The sequence below is a fragment of the Eurypyga helias genome, unplaced genomic scaffold (assembly GCF_000690775.1).
Source record: "Eurypyga helias isolate BGI_N326 unplaced genomic scaffold, ASM69077v1 scaffold10233, whole genome shotgun sequence".
Lineage (NCBI taxonomy): Eukaryota > Metazoa > Chordata > Aves > Eurypygiformes > Eurypygidae > Eurypyga > Eurypyga helias.
Window position 1 is genome coordinate 85,656 of NW_010239284.1, and position 26,649 is coordinate 112,304.

General features: G+C 48.9%; 1 protein-coding gene across 5 annotated transcripts; it reads right to left on the bottom strand.

Annotated features, from left to right (window-relative positions):
• Nucleotides 1-2,885: 2,885 nt before the first annotated feature.
• APLP2 (amyloid beta (A4) precursor-like protein 2) lies at nt 2,886-26,649 on the bottom strand. Of its 5 annotated transcripts, none has more exons than XM_010148089.1 (17): nt 26,482-26,649; nt 25,024-25,153; nt 21,621-21,733; nt 19,975-20,150; nt 19,228-19,445; nt 17,392-17,559; nt 15,229-15,344; nt 14,796-14,870; nt 13,487-13,645; nt 12,947-13,075; nt 10,736-10,835; nt 10,019-10,189; nt 9,404-9,439; nt 6,529-6,611; nt 5,835-5,909; nt 5,248-5,403; nt 2,886-4,478 (listed from the first exon to the last, which is right to left on the bottom strand). In XM_010148089.1, the coding sequence occupies exons 1-17, from the start codon at nt 26,599-26,601 to the stop codon at nt 4,377-4,379; spliced, it is 2,127 nt and encodes a 708-aa protein (XP_010146391.1). In that variant the 5' UTR covers nt 26,602-26,649; the 3' UTR covers nt 2,886-4,376. The 5 variants fall into 5 exon arrangements, with proteins under 5 accessions (XP_010146391.1, XP_010146393.1, XP_010146396.1 ...); XM_010148090.1 differs by having other exon boundaries at nt 3,721-4,478; nt 15,229-15,383; XM_010148091.1 differs by lacking the exon at nt 9,404-9,439 and having other exon boundaries at nt 15,229-15,383.

A 26,649-nucleotide genomic window follows, 5' to 3' on the forward strand; every position in this document is an offset into this window, starting at 1 on the left:
ATGCACCCACCAACTGGTTCAGCCCGCAGCCTGTTCCTGAATGGCTCTGGGGAAAGGAGAGCTGCTTGAAATAAAACAGTCTGCATCAAAGGGTTGCTGGGAGCCAGAGGTGAAGTGCTCCCGCAGCAAAGCATGGGCTCCCCATGGGAAAAGACAGCAACACTCTGGCGTTCAACGTGCTCGTTCCCACAGAGGCGTGTATACGGCATTAACGCCTCATCGCTGCTGCGCGCTGCACCCCGCGGAGCCTTCTCCCAGCTGAAGGCTGAGTCAGGGGAGACGCATCCGGCACTGCCTGGTAAGGAACGGCACGGGTTAGGGATGCTCCCACTCCTGCGCTGGAGAAACAGCTTTGAAGCCTTATTGCTCCCTGAAGCTTTCATCCCGTGGCATTGCCAAGGGTCACGGCCAGGTGACCTGCACACAGTCCCACCGAGACCTGGGAGCCCCAACGGCTTTTTGCAGGGGCTAAGAAACCGCAGCAGAGCTGGCACCATACGGGGGCAGGTGGACGCTTGGCCAGCGCAGGCAAGATCGTTACACCAGCTCCGTCCGCTGTCCGGTGTGGAGACCAATCCTCACTTCCAGCAGCCCACGTGTTGCAGAGGCTTGGCCAAACTACCCAACGTCAGCACTGAGCTCTCCCTGCCCTCGCTTTCCCCATCTCTTTTATTAAGGACAAAAGGATGCAGGACACCCAGCCTCAAGGTGTGCAGCTTCCTCCCAGAAACAGGGTCCTCAGGACTGGAACGCCCCGGATCTAAGGAGTAACGTTATTTGTTGACGGAGCAGCACGTCGCCACGCACTCCTCACCAGCGCCTTCCATCAACCCGGGGCTCAACATCAAACCTGCTCCATGTGCACCTTTCCACAGGAAAGACAAGGGAGGCTGGTAAAACAACATCGGCCCAGCGCTGCGCGTGGGAGGGTTTCAGCGTGTTACCCCACGGCACCCTCGGAGAAGCAACATTAACATGCAGCTTTACAGCGAGAAAGGCAACATCTGCCCCAGCACTTCCTCCTCTGCTCAGCATTCCCTGCTTCCCAAGGTCCCTCTCGCAAACATCCTCATTTCCTAACAGAGAACGCTGCTGCTCCTCTTAGAATCAGGACTATGGGGGTTTTTTTTAATCACAGCTCTCCACCACACTTTGCAAGCCAAGCATTCCAGAGTTCGGACCGTCTAAGCGTCGTACCGCGATGAAACTTCCCTCAGGAAACAACCCCGCTGGGCTATCAGCCCCTGGAGGGCCGATGCCAGGAATATTTGGGATGCGTCTTAACAGGGATTTGCCTGAAGATAGGTGCAAGTGTCACCTTCCAGAAGCTGCAGTCAAAATCCACCATAAAGAATCGATCCCGAGTGCTCGGCCGCCTGTGCCGAAGCACGTGACTGAACCGGCTTTGATTCCCGAGGTATTTATGGTGCAGGCCCAATACAATTTCTCGAAGGTAAAATCTAATACCCCAATTCAATGCTGGGATCCAATCTGCAGCCTCTGTCATTTGTCCCTCTTTCGGGTCACCCTACCCGAGGGCACCGTCCAAGAAACAGCTTTGCACTGAGAATCCGCTCCGGCATCAGCTATCTGAAATGTGGAGTTTGAACATGAAGACTCCTGCCCCGAGTCGTTGTGACAAGCCAACAGACGGCGTTTTCTAGGACAGCATCTGTTCTTTCCCGCAGAGCCTGAATAATTTAGCCGGAACGTGGACATTCCGGTGGAAGCAAGGAGCCAGGGTTTAAGGAGAAGCAGGACACACGGGTGTTCCCTATTCAGTGTTTCCTCCTCCCTCCTCTGCCCCTCTCCACTCTGCCCTGTCGGGAGCTGCTCACATCACCACCACGGAAGGTGAACTCTCTCTCAGTCTCCTGAAACAGCGAGCCAACGGCCACCGCTCCTCCGTCATGAGGGGAGGAATTGGTGTCCGAGGTCAAGGAAGGAAAACGGAGGAGGAATGAGAGATCGTGAGCTTTACAGGCTGTTGGCTTTGGGTGTCCTGGAAGTTAAACCACAGGCAAGTTATTTCCCTTCATGAAACAGGAAGGTTACAAGCGGTAAGTAAACACCAACATCGTTAGCCAAGTACTGCCCCAGGTGCTCCATGGCTTCCAAGCCTTTCGGATCCGGCCATCTGCATGGGAAGCACTCAAGGACTGCTCGAGGCCTGTCTCCTTCTATGCCCTCTTATCCATGAATTTGAACATCTCCAGCAGCTCCCCCTTTCCCTCCAACCCCGTTTCTTAAGACCCACAGGCAGGGCAGGCTCTAAGCACAAGCCACCACGCTCCCCAAATCCACTTCCCCGCCACCCGGATCCCTTCCCGCCGCGGGCGCAGGTGGACAGCCGAGTGGCAGGAACAGCTTGCCACCACCCAGTGCTTTGGCTCCGCTCGCTCCCAGAAGCTGTGCCAGCGGCTGCCTCCACCTGAGGAGCGGTTCCGGCCTTTTTACCCCTGCAGATCCATTCAGGATGTCTCCTACGGCCACACAGCAGCCACGGCTCTGACTGCTCCAGCGTCCAACAGCTGCAGCGTGAGGAGCTTGCGCTATTCCGGAGTCTCAGCCTTAGTTTTTACCCCCGCAGATCCATTCGGGATGTCTCCTACGGTCGCACAGCAGCCACGGCTCCGACTGCTCCAGCTGCAGCGTGAGGAGCTTGCGTTATTCCGGAGTCTCAGCCTTGGTTTAGTATCGGCCAGCAGGAAAGGTCAGCAGGATCTGCAAGTACCACAAAAGACTCAGCACAGCTACGCGTTCCCAAAAGCCAGCACGTTCCAAGTGGCCGAAAAGGCAGGGAGAGGTCCCCGTGGGTTTGGGAAGGACACAGCGGGAGGAGAGAGGGATTTAAGCCAGCCCGTGAATAAAGAGAAGGAACCACCTGGAAGTTAAAGTGTTTATTGATGTGTTTAAACTTTGTACATTCCCCACAGACCACACGAAGGAGTTTGCAGGTAAATCTGTGCATAGTGGGAAGAGACACGGAAGGAGGGAGGAAAAATAAAAGTCACGGGGAAAAAAAAAATAGAAAAAAAAAATACACCACAGGTTACCAGAACCTCCAGATTTAAAAAAGCTGTGAGCATTAACACCAACTATACAAGCATTACAAAGACATGATGGTGAGCGGAACAACACCCCTTCTCTTCTTCTCGGGGGCCTATGCATCCAATCTCCCTTAAAGCAGGCAGGATCCCTTTCCCAAGGCGTCCCTCTCTTCCCTCCCCAGTTCAAGCGAAGCCCAGGTGCACCAGCTCCCCCGGCGCTGCCGGCCGCAGTCAGCGGTCACAGCCGGGCGACCCACGGCCCAGCGTCACCAGAAGGGACGCGGGGGCTCCGAACCCTGCGTCTCCGGACTACTTACCGCGCTGGTGAGGCAGGAGAGCTGGGGGAATTAGGGAGTAGTAGCGGGAGGGGGCTGTTAATGCCAGGTGAGTACTGAAGGAAACCGGTTCAGACAGAGGATTTCAATTCAACACCAGGAACTTCCAAGTCTAGAACTGAATCTGGAAGGGGAATGTGCAAACCCCAGTATGCACAAACCATGTTCTAACATTCCGCGGGAATAACTATCGACAGAGATGCTAGAAGCCTTTTAACTCCTTGCCTCCAGGGAGCCTGGATTCCTAGAGCCCAAACCGCCAGGCAGCAGGGCACACACATTGGCGTATGAGGATGGGGTGGGTGTTCTGGGTGTTTTTCTTCATTTTTTTTGTTTCTTTTTCTTTTTTTTTTCCTCATTATAAGAATTTTTGTTAGTTACCATTCCCAACTGCTTCCTTGCTTATGCTGCTGTCACAGTTCCTATTCCTAAATTAATCTCTTTGCAACTCCCAGCGAACTTCACTTTAAAAAAAAATAAAGGAAAATAAAGAATACTGCTTTATATATAAAAGCCAAAATGACTGAAGAGCCACAACTGTCTCCTTTTTACAAGGCAGGCTGCTACAAATGACCCTCAATATACAGGTGGTCTATCAGAAATAAAAATCAACATTTCCCATTTTATATATATAGAGCTTGTATCAGACAACAGTACAACGGAACTGGTGTTTTTCAGATTATTTAAAAAAAAAAAACCAAAACAAAACAAAAGAAAACTACATCTCAGTCAAATATCTGCAATAGATCCATTTTCCCATTTAAGGAGATTTATATATCATATTGTTATATTATCATTTCTTCACCCATTTAAAAGAATGGAAATTGCAACTCTACAGTAGTAATTATAGTCTTAATGATCCAGGAGTTCTGAATGTAAGATGAAGTCCTCTCGAAGCAACTGTTGGTCAGTAGTCGATCCAAAACGCTGGACCCCTTTGGCCCTCTGCCCTGCTCCCCTTCCCAGTCAGGGCTGTCGTTCTTCATCTCTTTTATATCTGCATCTGCTCCAGGTATTTGTAAGTGGGGTTCTCGTAGCCATGGTTTTGCATCTTGCTCAGATGCCGCTCTTCTGGGGTAAGCATCGGGTCAACCTGCAGAAGCAGCAGACAGGTCCTGGTCAGAGGAGGTACTTGCAGGCCTGATTTCATCCCACCGCCAGCCGGCAGACCACCGCTGGAAATACCACGGGGCAAGCAGTACGCGGGGAAAAAAAGGTAAGCCCCAAAAAAGTAACGTGCTTAACAGAGACCCTTGTTGGGGATGTTCTCCGCACGTCTCTAAGAAGTTATCTGACATCACGAATCTGGGACCCGCTTCCCTCCTTAAAGAGGTGCCGGCTGGGCAAAGGGGAGAAGCAGCTTTCTCCAGCCTCCATCAAGTCGCCGTCGGAAACACGCAGGTCAGGAGCGGAAGGAAGGAGGAGGATCCACCTCTCAGCGCTCAGCCGGCTGCGCTGCCTTTATCGTTGTTACATTAGTGGAGAGGACAAATGGCTACACCTCAGCTGACTTACTCCCCTCCGAAAGATGAGCCTGAAAAGCTCATTTACTGCTACATCCTATCCCAAGCTGAACGGGGAAGCCTAATTAACTCCTCAGGACAACCAAACAGGGAAGCTTAATTAACTCCTTAGGATAAGCAATACAACTGTGAAGTGACAGGTCCCCACGCCACGCCGACACCTGCACAGTAATAACGAAGCGCCGAAGACCTCAGCATCTGCAGAGAGAAGTCCCACCTATCTAAGAGCAGAGCCATCGAGGGCTTGCCAGCTCCTGCCACCGTCGCTCCCCTACACACAGGGGGTGATTCAACGCTATTTTCATCCTGCGTTAGGGAGGAGCAGGAGTTGTTTCTCACCTCCACAATTCCATGGCTGATGGTCCCATACTGCCTCTTCCTCAGCATCACCAAGCTGATGACTATAACGGTAGCTATGGCGACGGCAATCACCAACAGCCCGATAAGGGCGCTGCTGCTGAAACTGAAGTCATCCCGAAGGGAGTTGTCATTATCCTGAAGGGAAGAAAACAACGGAGCGGGTAGAGGAAAAGCGAGAAGGCAGACGCACTGCTAAACGCGCAGGTAGAAGGCAGCCACGGCTAAGGTCTTCTGTGGTATCCAGACAGGACTGATCACACTCGCCAGCGTAAATATTTCACCTCTCAGTACTTCACCAAAAGGACAACCAACACCATCATTTCCCTGCTTGGGCATTCTGGACATGCACCGACCCACTCCGCTTCCCCACCCCACCAAACACTCCCACAGTGTCAGGTCAGCACCTGCACGTGTTGACCATTTCCATCTTTAGGCAGCAATGCCTTACGCTCCACGGGACCCCAGAGCAGTCCCCACATGCCTAGAATTCGGTAACGCGCAGGAACCGAAACCCAGCTTTGGGAATTGGCTGACCGCCGGCCTAGCCTCGCTAGCCACGTACGTACCGGCTCGTCCACCAGCCCACCGACACGCTCTGCGTTGAAAATCATTTCCTTCACATCCAGGGTTTCATCAATTACCTGCAAACGGTCACAAAAGGGTTTTATGAAAGGAGCCGTTAGGAGAAGGAATACGAAGATGGACAAGAGACCTTTAATGAACACCAGCAAAGGCTCAGAACCACCCACCATCCTTCCCCTGCTCTCGGCAGCGTGGGATGTCCTCCGAATTTTAAAGCCAGCTGAGTCAGTGCAACCATTTGGACACCCAGACCACCTCAAACTGCAGCCCCAATTTACAAACCAGGCACTTGGCGAGCCCTTTCTTGCCGTGAAAAATAGGTGGGAAGGCAGATGGAACACAGCAGCACTCGGTGCCTTCAGACAGCGAGCTACCTACCTAAAACCAAGGCGTATCAAAGGGTCTCTGCTTGGGCAAGCAGCTACTACATCCGACACTTCTCCAGCTCCGACTGCCAAAGATCTGGATCTCCCTCCTTCCTTCCCTCACCCTCCCACCCTTCTGATGCTAATCAGTATTAAGAGCCCACAATAGTCAGAAAAACTGACTCCCCCACACCATATGGATCATGAATACAGTGACATTCTGCAAGCAGGAAGGAGACAAGGAAATCAGTCGCTGCTATTAATTAGTGCCCGTGGCGGGCTTGGCTTTACAAAATAAAGGCAGAGGGCTCACCACATTTTCATCCACTTTGTTCTTGCTGTTAATCACTTTTTCTTCAGCGCCAATCAGCCCATCCAACTCGGTCATGCCAGAACCTGCACCGAAAAGAGCAAGGCAGGGAGCGTTAGTCAGCCCTCGGTGACACTTCGGAAGGGTTCCCTACCCTGAGCAGAGCTGCCACGGCTAGCGTGTTTTACCCGCACGGAGCGCTGAATGTTAACCTGCCGTCATGCTGTTGTGTCAGAAGGGGAGCTCAGAAGCTATGCTACAGTGACAAGTGACTGGGGGGGTCTGTTAATGGGGAGAAATGAGGTGGCAATGAGAGGTGCAGACAAGACTCACCAAAAAACAGGTTGAAGTGTAAATCCAGAAATACAACCTCGTTAAGCGCTGCTGTTAGGGTCCAAGGCAACGCGTAAACACAAACTGCGAGCACGCAGATGCTTTCCGCAAAGGTCACCACCTCCTCACCGTGACCCCCGTGACGGAAGAGCACGTCTCCTCTCTGCCAGTGCGCAGGGAACGCTTTCAACCGTGCCATCCTTCAGAAACCAAGGGCCTCCGCGAGCACCCCGGGAACCAGGATTTCAAGGTCACCCAGCTCTGTAATGAGCTGCTGTCCCCTATCCAGCACCAGCCCAGAAACAATAAATCCCAGGGCAAGGGAGGAGCGAAGTCCTACGCTAGCCTTTGTAGTAGGACACCACTCACCCATTTCTAGGCTGAGCCTAGCCTAGGCCCAAGAGAAGAATATCAATTAACAGAAGGCAGCTGCTCTGCATAAACTGTTTTGATCTGAAGCATTTATAAATAGATCAGATCAATAACAGAAGCGTCTGATGCAAGACGCTCCGTCCCACCACAACTCTAGCAGTGCTCCGTGATGAGCAGGGACAGCGTAACACCCTGCGCAACATCCTGCCCAGGGCAGAAGCAGGAGAGCAAAGCCTCAGGCCTACGGCAGGGCCCCTCCACCGAGGAGCGCGAGGTAAGGGAAATATTAATACAGTGCTTAAGGCTTCGCTGGGGATTGCATACACCTCTCCACAAGCTGCTGAGCTTGCAGGTCGCCTGAGACGTTACGTCGAGTGCTGACGAAGTTGGCAGCACGTTCTTTGATGAGGTGCAAGGAAAGGCCACTTGGCTCCAAGGCAAGTTTTTCCAGTGACAAGCCTGAAAATGCCAAGGGAACTAATGTTTCACTCCAGCTCCTCCCAAAAGAAGCCTCTCGGGTTTTAATGCATCCCCTTTCCCCGCACGGTTCTTTGGAGACAGTAATCAGATTCCAAGCACGGCCAAGACTGCCAGTCGGGCTTCTCACGGCTGTCGAAGCAGGTTATGTTATTGTGAAAGTCAATGATTGGGATTTGCTGGAGTGACTAGCCACAAGTAGTTTTTTTGAGAGATCTCCCGTGTCAGCTTTTGGCCTAGGGCTGCTTTATTCAATTCTCAGAAGCCAACACAGCAGTCTTCAGGGCTGGGAGTTCAGCTGCTGCACTGCGCTTTGCTATTTGTCACCGAGCGCAGCACCAAATAACAGACCCAGTTCTATGTGGCTCAAAGGCACCATTTAGATTATATACTTCCCGGGGAAAAAAGCCCACATGCACCCAAAAAACCCTGTAACTCCCTAGCAGCCCTCGTGAAATTCAGTGGAAAGGGAAGGGAGAAAAGGGCGAGTGCAGGGTATGATCTTTGCCCCTAGGTTATCAGAAATTCAGCCATTTACCCAAACGGGGAGAAGGCTGGCCTGTACGTATCTTGAAGTCAACATAGCAGTCACCAAAATCTCAGCCTAAAGACCATCCCAATTCTTTCCAGCACAGTCAGTGCACTGAACTAGCTGTACTCTGTTCCACAAGAGGGATGAAGGTGACTTACATTTTTAGAGAAACACTGATAACGAGAATAGTTTCCAGCTATCTGGCCCTCGCCACATTACGAAATCATCTGTGCTCCTATTAAAGTTATTAGCAAAATCCTTTGCTCTCCTTTGAGATTCTGCACAACACATTTGGAACCAAAGGCAGTTTAAAACCACGGGTTTACTCCCCATGCACAGCACACGCTCCGCAAGAGCATGTTAAGAATTAGCCTTCCATTTCTACTCTGGGAACTAGAACTGCAATAGCAGGTCAGCCGGGGTGCATCTTTACCTGAGACTGTCTAACAAAGGATTTCATTTAAAGCCCGTGTTTCTGTGCTGCTCTTAAAGCCCAGGCAGACCCTTTACAGCCAGGCCTGGAGTCACTACAGAATTAACGATGAGCTAAAGGAGAAATGGGTAAGCGCACAGTATGGAGAGATGCTGTGTGTCAAAGGGAATACCAGGGAGGCCATAAACACAAACACAATCTCCTACCCTACCTGTCCCAGACCGGCTGCCCCCTGTAATATTACATTTATATAACATTTAATATAACATTTCATCGGAAAACAGCCTACGTCTGCTGCGTCACTCTCATTCCTAGTTTAGTGGAAGGTGGCAAGGACAGATTCCAGAGCAGGCAGAAGAGCCTCTAGCCTATCAGCACTGCAAGGCTTATTTCCGAGGAGCATCGAACAGGAGTACACGTGGAGAGATGCAAAGTGCTGCATGCCTGCAGGCAGACTGCTAGGCCCAGGCTGCTTGAGAGCAAAGCCACTCCGTGTGCCCCGAGACACCTTGTGAGACCATCAGGGAAGAACACACACATTTGACTGGATGCTCAGACTAACACGTTTCTTGAACACTAGGCCTAAACAGGCAAAATCGGAAGTTACTGATCTAAATGAGAGCAGGGAAATGAAAAGAAAGGTGAGTATGAAACTAAAATGAAGCTATCAAACACACTGAGAAGGTAGGAGAGTGATCGAAAGCACTGTGAGGGAGCAGCTTAGAACCAACCTTTTTTCATTGGATGGTACAAATCCGGCTGAGGATCTAGCAGGAGGGAAAACAAAAACAAAAATAGCAGAGAAAGGAGATTAAGAGAGAAAGGAAAAAAGGCTTGCGCATGATTTCTGACTCAGACCCTGGGAAAAGCTTTTAGTCTACAGCTTTCTTTAAGCTCAGGACTCTGTTCAAGCATTTGCAGAATAAAAACACACGCACACACCAGCTGTCAACACCCGATGAGACCAAAAAAAAATATTTTTTTTAAAATAAAGAGAACTCCTGCAGCCCTTCAGCAGGTCACGGCACAAAGACTTAACGTGACACAAGAGGGTTTTGGTTAGAGACGGAAAATTAATTCCGGCGTCAAGCCACACCGTAAAAATTTAACACTCGCTGCAAAAGGAAAAGAGAGACAACAGTTTTGCAGAGAGAAGAATGGGAAAATCAAGCCAGCAGCTCAGTGCAAATTCCTGGCAGCACTGCCTGTTTCCAATGGTCAGAGGCTGAGGAGTGCTGCTGGGTGGCTGCTCTACTTTGGAATCACCCAACGGTGATTTCTGTTCCACCGAGGAAAAGCACCTACGCCCTGTAAAGCTGGTGAACCCAGTTTTCAGTTCCACGTACCTTCACTTTCAGGCAAGGCTGGGAAGGTTTTCACCTGGAACGGACGGAAAGGTTTGCCCTCCAAGGGAATTTCTTCGCTCTCCTCAGAGCTCACTCTGACATCCACCTGGGACTCGGAAATGGAGGATGTGAACTGATCCATGTCGGCGCGTTGCTCCTGAAGCAGCTCATCTGAAAGGAATGAGAGGAAGTAGTGCACCACCTGCATGAAGCCTGGCAGGAACAGAAAGGGGCAGATGGTTTGAACCTAGCCAAGGCAAGGCTGCAGGGGAAGGCTGCCAGGTTATCTCCTCTTGCATGTGCCCAAGTCTCATCGGGAATTCTAAAGCAAAGGCATCGACTAGAAATACACTCCAATAAGAGCCAAGAGGTGTGATGCGGCAAGAGGCTTCGGCAAGATGGGATAAACTCTTATAAAGCAGGAAAGCACCTGCTTATTTTCATGGATTTTTTCCATCTCTTCGAGAGACAGCTTTGCTATTCTGAATGTTGCTGATTTTTGTTAAACAGACAGTGAAAGTTCCTAGGAACAAGCTGTTCTGGCTGGCTGCAAAACCCAGAGACTATCTGCCCTTCAGCACTGAAGCCAAAGCCCAAGCACTTAGTGTGGAGGGCATCCCCTCCGAGGAGCTAGCAGCCTTTCCGAAGCCCACTGCGTTTGATAGAAAAGCTCGTAGTAACACAGTGGCACGGGAGCTGGCACACGGAGACACTCACCAATCTCATCCTGGATCTCTTCAGCCACATACGGCACCTTGTAGAGCAGAGACAAGCTTTGATTCATCCGCTCCTCAATCACATGGAGATGCGTCATCACCTGCAAACGTACAAGGCTGTGTTGGAGCAGGCAAAGACCGTCAGGCACTTGGTGGGCACCAGTACATCGCAGGTTTTATAAAATATCTGCTGCTGGTGAATCTGCCGTGACAGCCAACAGAGTAGGCCACGGGTCCAACCAGTCCTGTTCTCTGATGGTCTCTAAGACATCAAGATTCACTGGAACTGGCCATTTGTACATGGCGCTCTTGGTATTTTGGGAAAGGCTGGGAGCGAGAGAGAGGAAACAGCTGACTCTTGCTGTAACCACTGGAAACACCGAAGCTGGTGTTTTCCACATGCCAGGTACAGCCATAATTCATTTCCTGCAGCAGCTACAAGCAAGTGCTTTATTGAACGGATTATCATTCCTGACTACTAGAAAAGGCACAGGCAAAGGGAACAGACAGTCTTATTTATCAATTCTGGCTTCAGAACAAAGGTGCCTTTCAGATCAACGGTGGCATTACATTTGTCTCACACCCACTACGCACACCCACTGGCAACAGCGTTCTCCCTACGCTTGTGAAATAAATTCAAGCCCTACACAACCTCTAATCGCAGTTCCCCGGCATATCAAATCCACTGATGAAGTCAAGCCTGACCTGAAGAGGGTGCTGCATAATCAGAGATCACAGGGACCAAGAAAAACACTTATATGGATGGCCAGATGCTGGAAAAAGCTAAGGAGTTGAATGGGCCTGTTTTACAGTCTGCTGTGTACCTGACCTTTAAGAGCAAGGATGAAAGCAATTTAATTTTACATGTGGCAGCTTGTCAATCAAGCGAATCGATTGAGGAGCTTAAAGTGCATCTGAAAAGCAAAGCGAATGGAAATTGAACTGTACCACCCACGTCCCTCGCACGTCGATTTGTTGACACTGCAGCCCTCAGAATGAATTAAGGACTGCTTAGGTTTTAGCTCAAGAACACAGTTCACGCACTCCCTCGTGGGCTTCGGCAGCATCAGCGCGAAGGGGCACGGCAGCCTGCGCTTGACATGCTCAGCCCTCTCCAACAACGCTACCAAATATTCCGCCTCACAGGCCAAGCATCAGCTTGCAAACACCACAACTGCCACCGCGCTCTCTGCCTAGGCGCAGCCTAGCGAGAATCACCGAATCGGCAGCAGCCAACCCCACAGCCAGGAGCTGAAGGCAGACCTCACGGTGTCAACAGGCCGCTCTTAATTCCCATCTGAGGCCTTTCATACATCTTTCACCATTTTAAATGTGGGTTGTAAAAATAAGTATCAGGGTGTAATTCTAAAGGTCTGTGAAATATCTGCAGCTACTCCTACAACAGTCAGGTTTGACATCCACTTGAAGCAGCCTATTCACATACATTACCTGGCAGAAGGAAAATGACTTTCTGGCTATTTGGGAGGAAATATCACAACAGCACACAAACTCATCAACACAGACTTTCTAATAAAGCTGACGACGACAACCAAGTGCTTGGCAAAGGTTATGCATTCCACAGTAACTCTACAGAGGCACAAGAGAATTCCCACAAACCTAAAACACAGGCATCATGAAGAACAAGCCTCATGAAAGGAACACACAGACAAGGTCTTGGAAGAAGCAAGGAACTCTGTTCAAGGATGACCAAGCCCCCAGCAAATGAGTTTCAAGGGTGTTTGACAAAAGGAAAAAGAACCCACAAAAATGATACCGAACTAGTTCTAAACTTGTCATTGTGACCACCAGTAATGCACATATAAACCACAGTTCCTGGAGAAGAGGAGGCTCCGGGGAGACCTTATTGCAGCCTTCCAGTGCCTGAAGGGGCTATAAGGAAACTGGGGGGGGGACTTTTTACAAGGGTCTGTAGTGCCAGGACAAGGGGTAACGGGTTTAAATTGAAAGTGGGGAGGTTTAGATTAGATATGAGGAAGAAGTTCTTCCTGGAGAGGGTGGGGAGGCACTGGGACAGGTTGCCCAGAGAAGCTGTGGATGCCCCATCCCTGGGAGTGTCCAAGGCCAGGCTGGATGAGGCTTGGAGCAACCTGGTCTAGTGGAAGGTGTCTCTGCCCAAGGCAGGAGGTGGGACTGGATGATCCTGAAGGTCCCTTTCAACCCAAACCAGTCTGTGGTTCTCTGATTCTCATACCTGAGACTTCATCTGTGCAGCCTTTTCTGGGTCAACCGCCAGGACGTGCTGGTAATGGCGGATGGTGTGCAGACGGTCCTTGTTCTCCGCACGAACGTAGCGCTTCAAAGCTTGCAGGATGCGGTGGGGCTGCGGGATTTGAAGAGGGGAAGAGTTCAAACCCATTGGATTCAAATAAAGTTCACAGCAGAAATACTGCACTTCAGACGCGAGCCTGCTTTGTTACCGGACAGATCCATTGTCTGCATTAACCTCTTAGGTATTTTCTTTTTAAATTGAGCCTGTGTGACTGGGAACACTGTGCCTTATGAACACTACACAAAGCGAGGCTTTTGTAACAAGGCAGAAAGTAAAATGAGTCAATTAGGATATCCACTGTCAGGCATTGAGCACAAACTGCCATGATGGAGAAAGCTTTACTGGGAACTTATCACCAGCTCTGGCCCTGGCAGGTTGCAGGCAGTCCTCCCTCCATGCCGTTCCCACCTTCCCCCCACCTGGAGCTACCCCGCTGTGAAAACTCATCGTGAGGAGCCTCACCCGCGGCGGGTCAGCCTGCAGCGCAGCCAGGTAATTCTCCAGAGCAATGCGACGGCGATCGTTCAGCATGGCTTCCACACGAGCCAGGTGAGTTTCCACAAGCTGCTGCTTCTCACTGGCTGCCTCTTTCTCCAGAGATTTAACCATTGCTTGGAAGTGCTGGAACAGAAAAAGGAGACTGCATGAAACATGCTGTGTGCATCAGGGTCACCTACTGTCACTCACAAAACTCCTTAGAACAAATGGAGCCTGGCACACTCCATGTCCTGGGATTTACACCGTAGGAGAGCAGGGCACTGCGAAATGTTGATGCAGACTTCATCTCTGCAAACTCAATAGTGACAATGTGCCTTCCCAACCCCTTTCAAAGCTCTGTAGAGGGCTTTGCCAATAAAGATCCAGACTGTGCTGAACAAATGACACAGTATTATGTCTTCCCTTTGACCCTGCAATATGGAAACAGGATAGATTTCTCCAGCCCAGAGCAAATTTGATTTTGCAGCAGTATTGCATAGGGGATTTTTCATCAGCACACCTCCAGATCACATCTTTATATATTCTATTTGAAAGGTCATAACCCACATCTCCAAATGAACCAAAAAAGTCCATTAAGTGTGGTTATGTTTCAACAGGGATGATGAAGACAAATTCTTCTGGAGTTCAATATCTTTCCAAACAGTGGCTTACATTAAAAAACAGAGAGAGAAAACTGAGTTGCAGGAAAAATCCAGGCTTAAAAGCTAGTCAGTCACTTAGTCTGAGGGAATGTCATACAGTTGTCACTGCCAGAAGAGCCTGCCCCTAACAATCTCATACCAGGACTATCCCTGATTAACTGCATCCTCTAACCAAACGCGCCTCCTAAGGCACAAGACTGGCATCTGGGCAGCAACCCAGCTTTATTTGCTGCCTCAGTGGTTTCCACTAAGGCTGCCCAAACAGGAAACGTGTGTCCAGAGAGTCAGAGCCAACCCCAACTGGGCTGCGAGGCCACTGGTTAGTGCAAAACAGGCCAAAGGTCTGGAGTTACAATTTGGCTCTGCTGTTGCTACGCTCGAGGGGTGAGACCGCTTCCTACTACAGGGCTTCGGAAAGGACCCAGCACAGTATGGGATCATCTCCAGCTTTAAGAACAAAGCACGCGATTGAATCCAATCTCCTCTAAAAGGCAGGTGTTGACAGAACAGGAAAGCTGTGCTTCCACCTCAGTCATCTTCTGGCTTTGAATATCAGCATCTCTCATTTAGTTTACTGCGAAGACCAAGGCCAAGCACCAGTAGCTGTCTGCCTTAGGTCCTCGAACTCTTACCTGAATGAGAGTCTGTCTTTCCGCCTTGGGCAGATTAACGGCCTGGTGTTCCGCTTCCTCCCATTCCTTTTTCACCTGGACAAGAAAAGGACAGAACACATCAACAAGACACAAAGTTATATCTGATCGTTGGGGGCTAATTTGCCTTCACAGGTGGATCCTTGTACAGCCCCGTAGGTTTTGAAGGCACAAAAGGGCTGATGCAGGGGCTAAACCTAGCACTTCAGGCCTCCGAGCAGCAAGCCAAGTGACCCCAGTGATTCTCCTCTCCCAGCACTCTCAAGAAATGAAAACTAACTGCCACAGCACGGTCACGTCGCGAGAGACCCAAAGGCAGCTTGGAGACTGGAAAGGGAGTCAGCTCGCCATCCATTTGTCCCAAAAGGCACGGGCAGCAGCCATGCAGCACAGAAGACCAACAGCAGACGCTCACCCGGTCCATGCGGTTGTGGTGCCTGACCTCCAGCTGCTCCTTCGCCTTCTGGAAGCGGGCATGTTCATTGTCATCAGCTGGGGTTTCAAAGTAGACATCCACATCATCGGTTGGCACTGCAAAGGGAGGGTAAGGATCAGCGGAGCTTCGGCACACTGCATTGCAAAGGGCAGGTAGGGAGAGGAATCTCCACGCCTGCATAATTAACAATCTGGCAGGCCGAGTTCACTGAACTGCCACCTAACACGAGTCCGTTTTGGTATATTTAAGCCAACAATTTACTGCACATCAGTTAGTTACATCATCCCGACAACACAGCAATGCACTGCGGCACCCAGCACCTGCTCGGTCTTCGCCCGAGTTGTGAGCGAGCATTATTCAGCGCCAGCAACAGAACGGACTTGGATGGCAGAACAAAGAACTCGTTTTCTCATCCCTTTCACATTGGCTTGGGATAGTTTAAATGACGTTTTGTGCATTAGCTGTTCGCTGACAAGTTGGCTCCAGACATCGTTAATATGATTAGGGAGCTCAACAATAAATCTGCACACAACGCTGCCCAATATTTTACACTTCAAACCTACCTTCCCTTCCAGAGGCACCATGCAGGACTCACAGGCAATGGTATTAGACAAGACAACAACAGAAGGGGGCTCAGTGTGACCGACTGGCTCGCCCAATAGACCGGACGGCTTGTGTCTTTAAGACATTCGATTCCAGCAAGGGGAGAATTACGATTCCAGAACTGACAATTTCAAGCATCTGCAAAATCCACAACAGGGCCTCCGTACTCCATACGCTGCACTTAGGGAAACGCGGAACCCCGTTCCCATGCTGCAGTTTTAGAGGCTGCACATCCCAGAGCCCTTTCTGAAAAGATCCGCGGCAAACGTGATGCACTCCGCCGGTGCCCTTCAGCAGACAGAGGGCAGAGAGGGAAAGTTAAGGCAACCTTTCAACCACCTCACTTATTTGGGTGGGAAAAAAAACCCTCCATCACAGACAGACAGCATGCTTCAGCACAAAATTTACCTGGCAGTTCAGCATGACCAACGGGGTCAGAGTTTAGCATGCACCTGCATCCACGAACCTTTACTCTAACCAGGGAAGGAGGACGGAAGAAGGGGAAAGAATGACTGCATGGAATAATGGCAACACACAACACAGGCTTCGTTGTTGCGTTCCAGGGACAACGCCAGATCGGTACTGTATTCTGGGCCTGCTTGTGGCATTTCTGAACCAGGCTCGGACACTGAGAACTCTTTCCAGCCCCAAATCCCTCTGAAGCAGGACAAACTTCTGCACAAAAAGCTCCTGACATCCGCATCTTTTATTTCACCACTTCAGTTATATCAGCCCCATCTAAGGCGTTTGCATGAAGCCCATTTTGTAAACAGGATTATGGCCGTGTAGTCAGACTGCCAAGCCCCAGATAACACAAAAAGCCTTTCAAAAGGCTTTAATGGTAGCTGAAGTGGAAGTGCTGGAGTTCAACAATAAGATTAATAAGGAGGTTAAAATGTTTTTGGTAGTTTTATCATCTGACATAAAAGCCAGTTGAAATTGGTGCCAAAAACCTCAAGCTCTCAAAACCGTGAGGATTGAGTCATGATTCATATTTCAAACCAAGCTGAAAGTGGGAATCTCAACTCTATACTACTTCTGTGCTATTTCCCCAAAATACAATAGCAAGAAAACACCTACTACCAGGAGAACGGCCAACAGCAGCCTGCTTTTCAGGACGGGCTCGTCAAACATACGCACGGTAACATGACTGAGGAAAGTGAGCGCTCCCTTCCATACACTTGGGGAAAAAGCCAGTTACGCCAACAAGCAAGCTGTGTGCTTTCACCAGACGTTAAGAGACAGCCCCTGATCCCTGCCACAGATCCGGAAGAGGACAACTGAGCCCTTTGCGAGAGCTGCAAGCCAACGGTGAGCACGGTGTGAGCTGCTTTCCCCAGGAAAGTTCACCCTGAAGACCTCAAGAAGCAGAGACAAGAGGAGACTGCTGCGGAAGGACAGACAGAACTGCTGCAGACACCAGAACCAAGAGGATGAGCTACAGACACATCCTCTCTTGACCCAAGGCAAGGAGGAGACACCACACACCAGACAGACAGTGGCTAGCTGCAAAAAGGGCCAGTGGGAGGCAGGACTTACTCATCTTTTTACACACAGCCATACAATACTCCTCTGACTCAAAATTGTTCCTGTTGCCTCCGCAGCCTCCATATATAAAGCGAATGCATTTTCTCTTGTTAGGGTCGAAGTACCAACGAGGCATCACAGCCCGGCAGGGCCCTGTCATCGCCTCCTGGGAGCAGACAGCTGTGTGGAGATGGGTTAGAACATCAGCTAGTGAGGAGCACAGGCCTTGTCGAACGACCAACAGAGAAAGCAGCGGTGGCTCTAGTTCACACCTCCTTCTGGAGCACTAGCGCTGGCCTCAGCATCACTACTTCAGTGACTCAAGGGCTGTTGTTGGTTTTGGGGGGGGATTTTTAACATCACCAAGCACCCACCACCAAGCCTGCCAGCGCTTTTCAGCCTGCATGTGGTGCTTTGGAGCGAACAGGCTACCTGAGAAGGTATCCCGACACGGAACTCTCATCTGCAAGAGTGATTTCTCCTTAGCTAGAGGCTGAAACAGCAAGGATCTAGTTTGCTGGTGTCACAGCGTTACGCCTCGGGTGTCCCAGCGGTAGAGCCTCCACTGCACAAAACCCAACACGACGGAAAGAAAACCCATTAGGGCTGCTTATAGCATTCAAAGATGTCCTGTTCTGCTGCACTCCACCTGGGTAGACACTTCACATCTCAAAGGTGAGGCGTAAGAGCAAGCGAAAAGGCAGGCTAAGCAAAAGAAATGTGATCGCCATGGCAATCACCGCCGCTAGGTTTTCACGTTTTAGAAACATCTATATGCTAAATATCGAAACCCCAGCGAGCCACGGGACGTGGACTGCTTCACGATAAGCGGGCAACATAAGCGGCTGGGTTATTTTGAGGCAAGAGAACAGAGGTCTGCGTAAGTTAGCAACTGTTTACGGTACTTGGGGGGAAAAAAGACTGCGCACCACCAAAACAGACACCCCAATCATACTGTTCCAATTCTGTTTCAACGCCCGCAGATCTCTAACAGTCCTGCACATATACGAGCTGAGCCTTGTTTCAGCAAGTAAAATTATCTGCAGCATGCTGGCATTTTACCAAAAAGCTGCAAGAACTGCTGGCAATGATTCAGTGATCTGTAGCTAATTGAATTTCATTCCCTCTCCCCTCCTCCCTCCTCTGCAGACGCTTCGACATGCGAAGTACAGGATGTGATATAACACTGAGGCACCACGCAAGCGGCGGATGCCCTCTGCAATGGCACCTACCACTTAACACAGGCAAGTATAGTATATATTACTCCTGCAATAAGTATATATTACTCATACCGTAACAGTGGGCCAAGTGTGTTGGCTGACTTTCTTTGACTAAAGAGAAGGATTTATGCAAAGGTTATTACAGCAGCACTATCTTCCTCACCCTTAAAGGGACAGATGGGACCTTTGTGCCACCTCGGTAGAGTGTGGCGCCCCCACTTAGGCCTACTAAACTGGCAGAAAACCCCAAGGTAATCACCCAAACCTACAGATTTAAATTCTTAGTGTAAGCCAAACGCCTCTGAGGTTTTTCCAAATGAGTCTATGCTGATCTGGTTCTGTGACTCAACACTCCACCTTCACGGAGGTGCTCGTTCAAAGTGCCAAACACCGGGCTTTCTGCCAGCAGAAGTGCTGTTTACCCGGAAACAGATGGCCCATGCTCTAGAGAGTTAATTTCAACACTTGAAACAGAAGCACCATCAGCTTTCCTCTGTTTGCTAACTTATCTGGCAAATAAAACTTCCAAGTGGCATTTATTGACTTGATCAAAACCCCATCACCAACCGACAGCCAACAAGAACACTCCCGAGGAAGCAAGAGGCCGGTAGGCTGGAACGTGTCTTACATTTCATATCGCTGCTGACTTCTTTTTCGGAAACAGCCTTGTCGTTGCTAGGTTCTGTGGGGGTCTCTTCATTGTAATCATCAACTTTGTAGCTATCATAATAGTAATCACGGTCTTCCACCACATCTTCCTCCTCTTCCCCTTCATCATCCTCATCTTCCTCTTCCTCCACAGCTGTTCCTGTGAAGTCTTCGACACCTGCCTCTGTAGGGAACTCGCTGAAGGGATACAGGTAAGTTAGGGGGTGAAGTTAAGGCTAATCACTTTGCAGCCAACCTTTGAGACACCAGAATGACGACTCTCTCCATCTGTTCTGAGACACGAGATGGGAAAAAATAAACGTACCAACTATTGATCAGCCCCTCAAGGGCAGCAACGGGACTTCCCTCACTACAGGCACCGGCTGGTGCAGGCAGAGCTTTGCCATGCCTCTGGCTTGGTGGGCTTGCCCTGCATTTCCTCATCGGCTGCTTTACAGTAAGCAAAAGCCTGCCCTACGTGGGGGAGGTGACAGTCTTTTTGACTGGCTAAGGAAGAAGGGAGGGTAGCTGTGTAGTTGTCCAGGAACAGAAGCACTGCACAACTGCTTGTCCTTCCTTTTTCAGGTTCAGGACACTCCTTCAGGAAATTCAGAAGTACAGGAATTCTCCTCTCCATCCTCACTGTAAGGGAGCTGCTGCGTGAAATACTCACAGACAGCAATTTCACACACAGAGCTGTGGACATCTATGACAATAAGAACCCTACCTCTTATAAAGGTCATAGTCTTCATCCTCATCTTCATCCTCTTCCTCTTTGGACAGAGCCTCATCCACAACCTTTGTCTGAGGACAACATACATATTCTGTTCCATGGAACTTGTCTATTCCGCAGGGCAGCAGCATGCCGTAGCTGTGCAGGATCATCCCTTCCGTCAGACAGGCCTGAAAGAGAAGTCCATTTGTGTCAGCACAGCACTGTGCTCTTGGCTTTCGATAAAGCTGATGTTTGCCTACCGTAGAGCCTGAGGATGCTACCAACAGTCTACACTGTACACCAAAAAGGCCAACAACAACACACGACACAAGGCAAAAAACATTTACATCAAAGCAAAACGGATTTGAAACTTGTAGCTTAAGCAAGATGTTCAGACAAGTCTCAGATTCGGAGCCGCGTGGTGCGTTCTGGTGTCAACGTACCGAACGCCCCCTAACAACCACCAACGTGTCAGCCCGGCTAAGTTCCAGAGAAATAACTACATGTGTGGTGCCAACTGAAGGCAGAGAGCACTTGAACGCAACAGAACTCCTGTTTGCTCTTCTGGGCTGGCCATTTCATTAAACTTTATCAAACTTTACGCTGGAGTAAGTGAATAATCGCTCCAACGGACTGTGTGTCAAGATTATTTTAACACGCTGTAGATGAAAAATCAACCAGATAATTCAAGAAAAAGCTAAATGCAAACTGTGATCAGACATTGTGTCTACGCACTTCTCTTAAGCTAAGGAAATACGCGGCTTTGCAGTGCCCCAGGAAAGAATGAAATAAGAAAGGCTTTATTATGTACATCAGAACCCTTCTGTGCTTTGCTTTGTTACAGCGTGGATGTAAAATGAGACAAATATTTCTCAAGAAGTTCTCCAACTACAGTGAAAGCAAGTGAATTTTATTATTTCCTAGGCATTTGCAAGTTTATCCTCAATGAAAAGGCCCTCTAGCACAGCTTTCTTGACAGGATGTTAAAGAAATAGGATGTTTAACCTCATCTTTACTAACACCATCACTAATCACTGTGCTGCTGTTCCTACAAAACGGAAAACATGGACACTCAGTTATGATCTCGGTTTTATTACCCCCAGCTGAAACAGGTGTGCAGAGAACTTGCAGCATTTCGCTAGTCAGATAAAAAAAAAAAACCCACATACAAAAAATCCATGGGCTAGATTTATTCTGAGAAGATAATCCATCTCTTATGTAAAACCTCCACTAATCAGTCACAGCAAAACTCAGATTGTCCCCGGGAAAGGCCTCCCAACCAAATCCCCAGCAGCAGCAGGTACTTTAATGCAAAATGTGCAAGCAAAATAGGAAACATCCTCTGACCACTGTAGATCCCTGGGAAGAAGGATGAGCCATTGGTTAAAGCAATATCCTAGAGACCCGATTTCAACTCCTGGCTCCATCCTGGAGCACGGTTTTGGGCAAGCTCCTTAGGACAGCTTTTCATGAGTGAAGTCCGCTAGCTACGCAGAGGTTTTTTTAAGTGCACTAGCATTTTCCTTGCTCTCTGCCTCAGTCCACAGACTCTAACATGGGAATAACAGACCCCAGAGAGAAACCGTTATGCTCCAATACTACAAGCACCCACGTGGACAGATCCAGAATAAACAACCCCACCGCAGCAGCTCCGTCACCTCTTTTGCTACGGTGTGCCAGTGCTGATGGCTTTCACACACATCCATCCGCTCCTTGTGGAAGAATCGGCACTTCTCCGGAACCAGCAAGACATCGCTTACAAACTCACCCACTGGAAAAGAAGAAACATCTAGAGTTCACTCATCCCATCACCCGCATCCAACTTCCAACAGAAAACCCACAACTCCCAAGGTACACTTGGTTGCAAGTGCCTCAAAGGCTGGGCGTATTCTTAACAGGACAGGTACCTGCAAAATTACAGAAAAACAGAGCCTTGGAGGTAATAAATAGTTGCTTATGGAACAGGTGGGACTGACTTGAAGAGATTCCACACAAATCTTTGCAAAGATTGCATCTGCTTATGCAAGTTTTCAACCCAAATTTCTAAAAGAGCTGCATCATACCCAAGCTAGCGCATGCTGTCTGGTGCTGTAACAGCCTGGAAATTTTTACATGTCACGAGTGTTACCCATGTTTTCAGGTCTCTGGGTATCTGAGCAAGTCTTGTTTGGTTTTGTCTTCTTTCCACATGGTTTAATTCAGGATCAACCACAGCACATTCCCTGACATGGACAGTCCTAACCAAAACACAGAGGGCTGGAAAAATAAAAACTCTACAGCCCAAGAAACAGCCAACAACCAGAGTCAGCGAATACGCTGCATTCCAACATGTAGACAACCACAACCTCACCACCAGCAGGATGAAGCTTTGGCACATCTGAAAAATATACTTTTGCTTTTGAGGAAGGCGGGAGAAAGAAAGATTCAGTCTGCTCCACAGACTCTGTAGTAGCTGGGCTTAAAAGCTATTTAGCCTAAATTTCCAGCTCAACTCAGTTTGGTCCCAACACACGTATCAGAACTACGTGAACATCACTTTCTGTCCCCAGCCCAGAAGCCCTAACAAAAGCTGTCACTGGAATCCAAAGTGGGAAATTTTCTCCAAGTTGAGATTTTTCTTTCTTTCTTGACAATTTAAATGTCACATCCAGTAATTTTAAAATAAGGCAATAGCTAGGTACTCTGAGAGGACCAGGAAAAGATCTTCAGCCCAGGAGTTTCAAAGCAAACTACCTTGCCCCCATGACCAGCAGCTTTAGGAATCATTTGTTAAAACTGGCAAAAAGTTTAAGGCAAAGGCCTTTTCTTACAGGGTCTCCAGGGAGCAGAATTATTTGTCCAACCAATCTTCAACACTACATTTTCAAAATCTTGCATGACCAATGTTTTTGTAGCCCCTTGATACCAAAGGCTCATGGACACTTCTGCAGAGTGTACACAAGTTAAGTAGAGTTGAGGGATAGATTAGCTGATGGCAATGATAATTATATCAACTAGCATTCATCACCACGTTTCAGTGAGTTAAATTTTAAGTAGACACAAGAGAGAAGTGATATTTTCCCCGTTTCCTTTAGTCAAAACAGGCCAGATGGAATTTTGAGTTAATCATCTTCCCTCCTTCCCTCTCAGGAAAGGTTTAAATGTTTCTGATAAGAAAGTTAAAACTGGCCAAACTTGAAAATCAAGAGACTGTGGCTCTGGGGACTGAAGGCATAAGACTCGAGCTGATGGGACACAATAATCATTAACTAGCAGCAGCCATTACACAGCTATTTTGAAAACCACAAGACATAGGCAACCTTCTCCCAATTCACCGAGGAACTGGAAAACCCTTACACGTTAATGGACACTTTCCCCGCTGTCAAAAGAGAAAAATCCTCTCCCTCTGCAGATGTGAGCAGGCATAGGAGATGTTTCCATGCCACCCAGCAGCTTAGCCAAGAGCTGTCAGCAGTTTGTCTCTTCACACCTCAGCAGGCTCAGCCCCGCTCCCATCAGCCTATTGTTACCTTTACTTTACAGTTCAGTGAGAGTGCTAATGCGTTCTCCTCTCCCCCCTCTTCACCTTTGAAATACGAAAGAGCTTTTCTTCGTAGGGGAAGGCAGAAGCAGGCTGAACTGGGGGTGAGAGCAAGATCCTACCCCAAGGTAGTCTGTGCCTTAATGCAGCAAGGAAGGCACCAGCAGGCATGGGGCCAAGAGAAAACCTCCTTCGACTGCGATCAGGAAGTTACACGCACGCCGAGAAACGCACCCTCCGTTTACAACCAGCAGTTTGAAGACAATCAGAGGGTATTTGGTACACGCAGGGGCTACTGACTAGCAACTCGGATCTGAAAACCAAAGCTGCCTTGCAGGCTGGGCTCTACAAGCCAGGAACACTGCAAGAGTCACTAATTAAAAAACTTTAACAGATAGTTTAATGCTTATCAAATTTTAGGGCAGTGTCACTAAAATCAGCTTATTTTTCAGCTGGAGAATGAGCTTGGGGGAGGATTATTGCTAAGCTCGGGGGAGGATTATTTCTAAAAGAGATGACTCCTTATAAACCCAGAGATCGTGCGTTCATCCTTGTTTCCATTCGGAGTTCTCGGTGTAACCAGCTGGGTTCAGTTGCTCCTAAACCTGACCTTCCACATCCGTACAGAGATGCACTCTCTTCCCAGGATGGAGCCACACCGAAACTGCTTTATGATCGCCTGGTGGAAGTTATTACACATGTAGGCCAAAGTACCCAGACGGTTCTGCAGATCTGCCATGCCAAATCGCAGTGTGCTAACCTGAGATAAGGACACAAATGACAGAAACTGGTTCCCACTGAAGCCTCCCAGCAGTCTGACTCCCCGAGACTGCACAAGACTTCTTACCAAACAAGCCTTTCCAGTGGATAACCGAAAAGAGATGCAGCCAGCTGAGACTAAGCTTGCAACTAAGAACACACGCAGTGTTCAGGCACAACCCACAGGTCAAAAACCACAAGGTAAACCAGCTAAACACATTGCTTGATTCAAAGGGGGTGGGTACAGTCTGGAAAGCACCATGAAATCCACCACAGTTTATCTCAGTCCTTCCCAGTTCAAAGGACATGGGATACAGCTGCAAGAAGCAGGGCCTCTTTGAAACAGCAAAGTTTAAATATAGTCATCGAGAGAGAATAGAGATCTCTTGCCAAGACCAAAGCAGGAAGCCTGAACACACTGAGCATTTAAGTCTCCAAGGCAACAAAATATTAAAGCTCCACAAAAATAGGATCAGAGTATTAAATCCCAATGTCTTTGTGATACTCAAATACAATAGCCTTCAGGTTTTTATGGCAGTGGCAGAGAGAATGGGGATCTCTTTTTCACGCCAGGCACCATTATTCCACCACAGCTGTTATCAAGCCGTTGATCTCTTCGGGAAAGGCCGAGTTCCATCTTGTGGAAATAAAAACGTTTAAGGGGAAGTTGGAGATGGAAATGGCAACGTGATATGAGAGAAGCCTTATGACCTCAGTCCTCTCCAAGAGAATCCAGGAGGCAATTCTTTGCTCCTCCCACAAGAACACAAACACGCACTCACCCAGGCACTTGTAGGGCACGACAATGTGAGTGTGGTCCTTGCACTGTTTCTTCCCTCTCTTGCACCAACTGTCGATGCTGACAGGTTGATTGGCTTCCACAACGTTGGTAATCTGAAGGTCTGGATACATCTGTTTAACAAGACACAGAGACAGGTTTCTCTCCAGAAAGTACAAAGAATTCGCAATGTGGCTCCTTCACAGAAGTAGCAGAGTTGATTCTCTACACAAAAACATCTTCAAATTTGCATGTGGACACACATTCTCTTCTGGATCAAGCTTACAACAGCTGAAGACATAAAGAAAAGCCCCCAGCTGTCTGCCACACAAGGGCTTGGGAAATGGAATGTGTCATCATTTCTTTGTGGCAGGAGGAAGCCAGGTCACGAGCAAGAGCCTTTGCTGGCACTGAGCTGAGGTGTCTGGCTTTGCATGGCAGGGGAGGCGAAGTATTTATCAGTTCTATTCTGTCTGGTGCAGCTCAATACCCTCTGGAAGAGGGCGATCACCCAGATAGGGTTTAGTAACTGACAGAATCATAGAAGGGTTTGGGTTGGAAGGGACCTTAAAGACCATCTAATTCCAACCCCCCTGCCATGGGCAGGGACACCTTCCATAGCCCAGGTCGCTCCAAGCCTCATCCAGCCTGGCCTTGGACACTTCCAGGGATGGGGCATCCACAGCTTCTCTGGGCAACCTGTCCCAGTGCCTCCCCACCCTCTCCGGGAAGAACTTCTTCCTGATATCCAATCTAAACCTCCCCACTTACAATTTAAACCCGTTACCTGTCACTGCAGGCCCTTGTAAACAGTCCCTCCCAGCTTCCTTGTAGCCCCCTTCAGGTACTGAAGGCTGCAATAAGGTTTCCCTGGAGCCTTGTCAAGCTACTATGCACCTACCTCCTCAGGTTTCCTTATGCCTACTCCATTTATGATGTATTAATATGATCCCTATGCCCTGCTCAAGTTCTCAAGTCCAGACACCAACTTATATTTAGGCTTCTTCTACGTGAACCAAATGGAGCCCTGGTTATATCAGCCTTGTAAGCCAGTTTTAACCATTTTTCAGTCCAGACATGGTGTGCTCTATCACCTTCCCATTAAAAAACCAAACCAAAACAACAACAAACCCAATCCATCAACATTCCTTGTGGTATTTTACATGCCTGTCACCTGAGAGGAGCAATTAAAGACACTTATCAAGGGCAATACCTCTCTGACTTAAAGACCAAGGACCTTCTGTGGCAGTGTAAGCCGATTTAAATCCTCAGAGGTAGCTCCTAATCCTGCTGCAGCATCCTCCCTGCTCTTCCTGGGCACTAACACAGCAAGACAGTTCAGGGAACTGACCTAGTCAAACGCAAGTTAGTCTCCTGCAGGGTTGATTTGTTACTGACGGGCTAAATTGGAATCCAATTCCTTAGCAGCAGCAAAGATTGAGGATCACACAAAAATACTCACCTCCTGGCAGTATTGCAGAATCTCTTCCTTTCTTCCAAAGCAGCTCTTGGTCCCAGAAGTGTCAGGTTCCCATTTTCCAGTCTGGATATTCACATGCATATTTAGCTTCCCACAGAACATGGCAATTTGAGGTTCTGCCACCGCAAACCCTGTCCCGGCATTGGCTGC

Excerpts from the sequence above, each read along its gene's own strand:
- APLP2 (XM_010148090.1), bottom strand. The coding sequence starts at position 26,601 with ATGTTCTGTGGGAAGCTAAATATGCATGTGAATATCCAGACTGGAAAA. Across the intron at positions 5,910-6,528 it reads ACAAAGTGGATGAAAATGTG|GTAATTGATGAAACCCTGGA; the intron begins GTGAGCCCTCTG and ends GACCGTTTGCAG. Across the intron at positions 5,404-5,834 it reads GTGGGCTGGTGGACGAGCCG|GATAATGACAACTCCCTTCG; the intron begins GTACGTACGTGG and ends TCTTCCCTTCAG.